The sequence below is a fragment of the Melospiza georgiana genome, chromosome 12 (assembly GCF_028018845.1).
Source record: "Melospiza georgiana isolate bMelGeo1 chromosome 12, bMelGeo1.pri, whole genome shotgun sequence".
NCBI lineage: Eukaryota > Metazoa > Chordata > Aves > Passeriformes > Passerellidae > Melospiza > Melospiza georgiana.
The window spans coordinates 7,748,599-7,757,271 of NC_080441.1; the positions used below are offsets into that span (position 1 = coordinate 7,748,599).

At 46.1% G+C, this 8,673-nt stretch overlaps 1 protein-coding gene across 1 annotated transcript; it reads left to right on the plus strand.

Annotated features, from left to right (window-relative positions):
* Window positions 1-6,649: 6,649 nt before the first annotated feature.
* On the plus strand, window positions 6,650-7,768 carry AGTR2 (angiotensin II receptor type 2). The gene has a single exon (XM_058032849.1). The coding sequence runs from the start codon at window positions 6,650-6,652 to the stop codon at window positions 7,766-7,768; it is 1,119 nt and encodes a 372-aa protein (XP_057888832.1).
* The last annotated feature ends 905 nt before the right edge of the window (window positions 7,769-8,673 follow it).

An 8,673-nucleotide genomic window follows, 5' to 3' on the forward strand; every position in this document is an offset into this window, starting at 1 on the left:
TAAACTTTTTTGTTGGGAAAAGATGGAATTAGTAGAATCACTTAGTAGCTTTGTTGGTTAAAAGATTGATTAAATAATGTGGAATATGCAAATGTCAGGAATAATCTGGCACCCCCAAAGCTTTATCTAGCTGGTGAACTCTCTTTCGTGTGTATCTCAGTATTCTTGGAACATAAGAGTAATTTCTAGTAAAAGCACTTAAAAAGTGGGAAGGCTGTTTGTAGTAGTTATAGTTCAAAATAGCAAAGAGAGGAAGATTTTTATTTTTAAAAGATCTCTGGAAAGAGACCCTTTGGGTGCTCTGTAACTCTACAAAATTTTCCACTGAGTCCTAAATCTTCCTAAATACCACCTTGAGACCCTAAAGAGAAATGTGAAACATTCTCTCACATCCTTTGAATGCCAGGCTATATACAACTATATTAGCTCAAATAAAGCAGAAGTTAGACAGGAGGGAACTCTCTCCCACAAGCTTTGGCAGTGTCTTGACTTCTGCTGCTCATCACAGCACCTGGTTTGAGAGAAATGAGAAAATTCCCTGTGCTGATAAATGAAAGCTGACTGTGGGTTCCTGTTGTGGTCTCAGCTGCTGAAATGCTGCTCTGCCACTGATGCTGCTGTGGCCATGAAGGCTCTGTGCCTGTTTTTGGCAAGCCCAAAATCTGGTGGTTTATTTGTGTTGGGGTCATGACTGGGAGCTGTGCAGCTCTCAGGGATGGAGTTTTGACCAAGTCCTGCTGCCTTCAGCAAGAGCAGGGCTTGCCCCAAGAACAGGCAGTGGTGCCAGGGTGTGTGCACTTCCTGCCTTTAATAGCAGCTTGTTTTCAAAATCACTTATCTGCTTGTTTTCTTTGCTTCTTTTAGTAGCTTGTAAAATGCTTACAGCCAATAATTTGAACAAACAATGTCATGGAGGATAACCTCAATCTTGGCAATGCTGTTGACTGGACACAAACATCTCTCATAAAATAAATGCTTTGGATAAGTTTTCTGCATGCTGAAGGTAAGAAGGGCATCCCTCTTCCCTCCCCAATGCCTCTGTCACTCTCACTGAACTGCTCCAAAACTGACCTCTTCCAGCACAGAAGGTCTGTTCTCTCAGAGTATCTGATGGGCCCTGTCTGGGTGGCCCTTGTGGCCACTGCTGTGCTGCTGGGAAGTGGAAAAGCAGCACTTTAAAAAGCTTAGTTCTTCCACATGAAATCATGGATCCAGCAGGGAGAGTGGAACACTGACCAAGGTCTTGCCTTTGAGATGCTGGCAGCTCTCCCTCTTGGCCAAAACACCGGGTTTGCAGACAGCCACTGCCAGACCTGATCATGCTGTGCAAGGACCCAGAACTGACCCAGCAACAACCATGGATGGGATTGGGACTCACTGTCTCAACCTTCAGCCTTCAAGGTCAGTGCTCACAACTGCTCCCTTCCCTGAGTCCCCAGAAAGGATGCAAGCAATCAGCTTCTCTGAAGAAGTGCTCTGGGGCTGGGGAAGAAGGGTGATGTAGATTCTCCAATCTTACTTGCAGGACTGAGCAATGAATCCCCAAAGAAACTCTTAAATAAACAAATGCAGGAAGGAGGAATGCTTAGAAAAGTTTATGGAATGCTGGAATGTTTGGCACAGCACACTCCAGAATATTCTGGGCTGGAAGGGACCCAGAAGGATCATCAATCCAGCTCTTCCAGCCCATGCAGGGATCAAACCTGCAGTCTTGGCATTATTAGCACCATGCTCCATCCAACTGAGCTAATCCCAGGGTCTGGCATGATGAAAATCATCATTGTCCTGGCAGCTGGTGCTGGATCCCCAACTCCTGCTCCCAGCCCTGGCACCAGGGAGTCAGGGGATCCTGCTGTAAATCAACACCAAACACAGCCACAGTGATCTGTGTTGGGTTATGCATCCTGGGGAGCACATTTATAAAAGATTTTTTTCCCTCTTGCTTTCTCCAAAAGGAAGAAATCAAGCTCATGGATACAGTTTGCATCTGGATCTCACATTACTTGGAGCCTTTGGCAGGCTGGCAAGGTTTAGCCTCCAGAGGTGGCTGTGACAGCCTGCTGGCACTGTCAGGCTGCTTATTGGAATATTCCATCCCTGACAGAGGCAGCACTTCCCTGCAAAATCCAAAACCTAGGACTTGGAGTTCATGGATCCTTTTCTTTTTATTTGTACGGCTGATCAGAAGGTGCTATTTGAGTTGTGTGTGGTGATGGTTTGGGGTTTTTTGGGGTTGGGTGTTTTTTTAAACACTTCTGGTGACTTTTGACCTCTTTAGGTGCATTGGCTTGAGGATGGAAAGACAAACCTAAGGGCTCTATGTGGGCCTGCAGCAAATTTATTGCTCCTCTTGAACTGTGAATTATTTTAGTTGGTGTAAAAGATGTACTTATAATCCTTCCCTAAATTCAATTCCCAGACACCTCAAGCTTCTACTAATTTAAAATCAAACAGGTCTTGTGTTGAAAACTCTCAGCCTTTGTAACTTTGCAGCCAGATGAGCAGTGAAAAAGCTCTGCCCTGTGCTGAGCTGTGTGCTGGGCTCTGCTGCAGCAGATCCATGTGCTGGATTTACCAGCCTGGCTGTGGAAAACACATCCCACAAGCTCAGGGGCATTGGCTCAGCTGCAGCACTACATGGATGAGGTTCTTTTGTGCATGGACAACTTGGGCATCTGTTTTACAGCAGTACAAGATGCTCAGAAATAGTGAGAGGAAGAAATGGTGGGGGAAAGAGAGAGAGAGGGATTTGTACATTAGTGAGAGGAAGCTTTGCAGTGAGGAGTTGGGATCAGATAAGGAATCAGATGCACTGGGCATTGGCAGGGGAAAGAACAGGAGCAGGATTTGTCAAAGGGCAGCCTGAGCTGTGACCCCCATTACACTGCGTGCATCAGGGCCATTTCTTGTCTGTTAAAGTCTCCATTCTGTAGGCAAAACAGAATAAACACAGTCGGGATCTGTAAGGATCAAAAGTTGTGTGGAAAGGAAAACTTTAAGTCTAAACAACTAGTGCTTGTTATTTTTGAAAAATAAACATTCTTGTGCATTTTTCCTTCACTGGGTGTTTGCTGAGGAATGGAGCAAAACCTTTTACCACTGGTTTGTGTGCAACTAGCAGCAAAGACTCCTGGCTGAGAGTGTCCTGGCACATCTTGTTACAAAAAAAATTAATAAATATGGCTTAGAATGAGTGCTGACATCTCAGATCACTCACCAGTGGGCCAGCAGTCCTGCAGACCCCAGGCACGGTCTGTGCAGGGGAAATTGGTGGCAGAAGGTGCATCTCTGCTCCTCTGCAGCAGGACTCATGACTTTCTTCTGTGTGCTTGCAGCCTGACACCCCTGACCATGGACTGCTTTGTCATCATGTCCTTGAAGCAGTAAATCGTTGCACTGTGGTAAATAGAAATGCTGTGTGGGATTCCCTTTCTTTAAATAACCTAGTCTCCTTTTAGCACAGAAAATGCTAAGAACTGGACTTTGAATTATGAGGCAGATAAAGACAAAAGCTGCCAAGGACACTTCTCTCTGCCTTGAATGTAGCACTCACCTCCAGGGATTGAGTGTATATGAGTATATGAGTTTGCTGATAAGCTTTTTCAACACTCTCTGAGGCTTTTTCTGGTCAAAGACACAGCTGGGCTGTGGTGAAACTGGTCAGACTGTTCTCCACAGCCTGCTCAGCCCTTAGTTCCCCTGAAGATGCTGTTAAAAGGCTGTTTTCCATCTCTCCTCTGGGTCACTCTGGTGACAGCAGAGCTGGTGATGGCTGCTGTCCCTGGTGTCCTGGAGCAAGGGCAGCACTGGGGTTCCCCCAAGCCCCCACAAGTGGATGCACCTCTTCCCAAGGCTGTGCTGGTGTTCAGAGGATGGGATGAGCTTGGTTTCAGTGCTGGCCAGTGATTGAGAGCCAGGAGCAAAGGGAAGTGTCACTGCCAGGGCCTCCAGTGGTTCTTTCTGTATGGGACATGAGCCTTGCTGGGGAGCACAGCACACGTGCCCCCAGCAGATGGGCAGCTGTAGCAGCGATCACACTCAGGCATCAGGGCAAAGTGTTTAAGCCTCTGGGTGCTTCCCTTGCCCTTTTCTTATCCTCAAGGAGCCCCCTTGGAGCTCCTTCCATGGAGAGGAGGCTGGGGCCAGGCACAGCATGAGATGCAAGGAAGGAGCAGATGTACAAACTCTGTGTGTGTGGAGTTGGCATGAGCTCCTTTTGGTCATGTCCTACCCCAGTGCAGCCTCAGAACCAAGCCTGCTCTCAGCCATGTCCTGCTGCCCTCCTCAGCCCCAGCAGCGTGCATGTCTTTGCCAGGAATAGGGCAGTGGCTTTCCCATTCTAACTGGGAGATGGGATCAGCCCCCTTACCCAGGCAGTGCTGGTGTGACTGCAGTGATGTTCCCGCACTTTCTGTCTCTCTGTGTTCCCATTATAGTCAATTCTGCCAGGACTAACAGCCTATTTCATCCCCAAATGTGTTAGCCAGTGCTAGGAGTCCACGGACTGCACGGGAATCCCTCTGCCCTCAGAGATGCACAAATCCTTCCATGGAGGCTCCCACATCTTGTGTGTGCATGAGGAGGGCAGAAAGGGGCTGAAAGTGTGGGTGTATCCTCCTGGCACAAGAGCTGCAGTAGGAAACCACAGGGATATTTGTGTGAATTTCCTTTTTCTTGCTTGCTTCATTTCCTTTTTTTTTCTCCTTTTTTTCTGGCTGTCTTGTTGCTCTCTCCTGATTTACTGCATGTGCTCACGTGGCCTTGGAAAGGGGGGTTCTCAAACTGTTTTGCTTCCAAAAGGAAAAGAAGCTGGCAGGCATTCATATTTCAGTTCTGGAGTTATGTAGTTTAAAGTCTCCCAGTGGAAAAGGGAAGATATGAGAGAGCAGATTGCTGGTGGCAATATTCACCAGAAGGAAAGGGGAAAAAAGGAGCACGGAATTCTGGAGGCTTGAGAGGTAGGTTTTCTATCTGCTGCTAGAACATAATTTCCATTGATTTGATTCCATTTGTGCTGGAATGTCTCGTGCCTGCAGTGAGAGGAGGAAGGAGCAGCTCAGAGCAAATCCTCAGGCACCACTTGTGCATGGCCAGAGGGGATGAGTGGGTTTGTCAATGAAACCTTGTTCTCTGTAATGCAGTACAGATAATTATGGTGTGGTCCCTCTGCTAGGAGTCAGGGAGGAATGTAATGCTTTGTGATTAATTCTGAGATTTTAGATTCTATATGTTAAAGTGAAGAGCTCGGGACATAAGGGTGAAATGGGACTCAAGACCCTCTCTGAATATCTGTGTTCCCAAACAAAAAAGCTTTCATTGGGTTTAGGACCCCTTTGAATACAGAACATGGGCTTATGGTTGACTATTTTTGACCTTAAATACCAGTACTCTGCAGAAATTCCCCTGCTGAATTTTCATTGTTGAGACAATATATATCAAATTAAGTTTTTGTCAGCATATCCAAAGTAGTATATTGAGTATTTTGCATTGAGCAAATGATAAACGACTGTACGTTAAACTGTTGATACAGAAAAATACGTTTGAAATGATCAGTTGCCTTCTGTTAAATGACAGATCATTACCCAAATCTGTTGTCTTGGTGAAAAGTTCTGTTACTTTTAGGGTTCCTTGAGAATTCTTAAATGCCTGTCTGGTTCCACAAAAACTTACTAGAAAGAGGAAATTAGTTTTTAATTATGGAAAATAAAATACTTGGGTATGATATCTTCTTCATCGGCTTAGAAAGTCTTCAAGTTTGCAATATGTCCTGCTCAGGGTGCAGACACTGTTGAAATGCAACAAAGGCAGACCTGTCAATTAACTCTCTTATTTTAGCTGTTTTATAGCTACATTTTCCCCTGCTGAAATCCAGTTCTGATATTTCTAAATGAATGGCACATAGTACTGTTAGATTCAGTGCCTGCAAGGACTGAATTTATTGCTTGTGTCTACCTTGAAATGATCTCTTTTACTGTTCTGATTAAAGCTGTCATGAGGTAAGGACATGCAGATATGTGTCAGAAGGACACTGACAGTGAATGACATTTTGCAAAGACCCTTCAGTGTCTTTGTGACCAGCCCTGTGAACTCGGGGGGCGGGGGGGGGGATGATAAAAATCACAGCTTGCTTTCCTAATAGTCCTTTTTAATGGCTGCTTTCACATCTGCTTTCACATTTTAACTGCTCAGAGTGCTGGAAATAGCATGAGAAACTGGGAAAAGGATCATGGGGAGCTTCAGCATGGCCTTTGGGTCACAGAAGCTCCCAAAGTGTCTCCAGCTCCTGAGTCCATAATCTTTCGGCTCTGCTGGCCACAGAAAGCACCATCTGTAATCACAGATAAACCCCAGGTGCTCCCTTCTCTGCCAGGCTAATTAAAAAGTGCTGTGACGTCCCTAGGGCTAATTGTGTTCTGTCAGTGGGATGGAGGTAAGGAGTTCAGCAGGGCTGCCTGGTATTTCAGCACTCAGATTACTGATATAGCTTCAAATGGTTTTTATTTTATTGCGACTGTGTGATTTCAGAGCTAAGAGAGGTGCAGAGTGCATGTCTAACACATGGTTTCTGATCTGCAGGTGAGCAATGGGATAGGAAAGTGCTGCCAGCCCATGAATTTCCTGAAAAAATTCCCCTTCCACCAGCACCAACATGCAGAGCAATTACTCCCTGGTTGTCACCACCAGGGAAAGTCTCCAAGTCCTGTCTACAGCACTGACAAACTCATCAGCTGTGTCACACTCATCCCCTCCTTGCCCCCTTACCTCTTCAAATTATCAGTTTTCACTGATTCCAGCCCTCTTCTCTGCAGTTTTTGTTCTTGGCTTGGTTGGTAACAGCGTGGTGGTTGTGGTGCTCTGTCGTCACACTGGCCCCAAGACAGTTGCTAATATCTACATTTTCAACCTGGCCATGGCAGACCTGCTGTGCCTGGCCACCCTTCCCTTCTGGGCCACCTACTATGCTCAGGGATACAACTGGCTCTTCGGGTCTCTCATGTGCAAGATCTCCAGCTCTGTCCTGTGTCTGAATATGTTTGCAAGTATTTTTTTCATTACGTGCATGAGCGTGGACCGGTACCACGCCATTGTCCACCCTATTCACTCCCAGAGGAGAACTCCACAGCAAGCTTATTTTGTGGCATTGGTGGTGTGGGGCCTCGCCTGCTTGTCCTCCCTCCCAACTTTTTATTTCCGAGACACTTACTATGTTGAAAGTTTGGAGGTCAATGCTTGCATTATGGCTTTTCCTTATGAGAACTATGCTCAATGGTCTGTGGCAACAGCCTTCCTGAAAAACACCCTGGGCTTCTTCATCCCCTTGGCAGTGATCACCACGTGCTACATCTCGATCAGGAGGCACTTGCTTAAAGCACAGCAGTTTGGGAAGAGCAGGCAGAAGAGGGACAAGGTCCTGAAGCTGGTGGCTGCTGTTGTCATTGCCTTCCTGATCTCCTGGCTGCCATTCCACGTTCTGACGTTTCTGAACGCGCTGGCTCACATGGAGGTCATTGCCAGCTGTGCGGTGGTGGGGCTCATCGACACGGCGCTGCCCTTCGGCATCTGCATGGCCTTTGCCAACAGCTGCACCAACCCCCTGCTCTACTGCTTCATTGGCAACCAGTTCCAGGAGAAGCTGCACCGCCTGTTCAAGAGGAGGGTGCACCAGCTCAGCAGCCACCGCGAGAGCTCCTCTGCCAGGAGGGGCAGCTGCTTCAGAGAGCCTGAAACCCCCGTGGGCAAAGAAGGGGAACCCGAGTCCTTCCTCTAGGCTCTGGGGTGATGTCAGTGCAGCTGGATGTCCCTGCAGTTGTGACATTCCTTTCTCCTCTTCCCTTTGTTTCGTGCCCATTCATTCACCAGCTGTTTGAAGGAGAACCTGGTTTTGTCATACACGGGGATTTATTCCTCCTTCCTTTTCACAAGTTTCACACTGAGGGAAGGTTCTGACAAATAACTATATTGATGGCACTATAAATATCAGCTTTTTGTATGGCTGGGATCAGGCAAATATTATGTGTAACACCAGAAGCCTAAATATACTGAAGGACCATTACACCATAGCTACAACTGCACAGGTGCTGAGTATTATACCCTAAACTGATTTTCTAAAAGAGATTCTCACTAGAGAATGTGTAAATAAAGCAGTGCAGATATTTCTGTACCTACCTGTAAGAAAATATTTTGACATTTATTTTGTATATTTTAATTTTTTTTAAATAAATGGCTAGAGATGTATGTAAAATGCATCAAATACACTTCCAGCTTGCTTCAGCCTGGAATCCTGAGAATCTGTGGAGATGTGGCTCTGCAGACTGCTGAAGGTAGGAGGGTATTCTTGTGGGAAAGTAAAACCAAAAAGTGCACATTTTTATACCTTTCTCATAGCAGGTAACATGTCCATAGGTCAGATGGTCCTTTCTTTGATTTAACGTGGTCACTTGTGACAAAAATGCTGCAGGAAGTGAACATGCAGTGTCCCACGTTATGTGAGCATGCTGAGCCCCATACACTGTCCAGCAGCCTTTGTAGCAAGTGCTTGTTGCATGTGTGGCCCTTTTGCATTTTAAATGTCAATTACTAATGTCAATTTGGAGTACTGCCTACAGAAATCCTGAGTGACTCTCAGAAGCAAAACCATGGTGTGAGTTTACTCTATTTAACTAAAAGAATGAA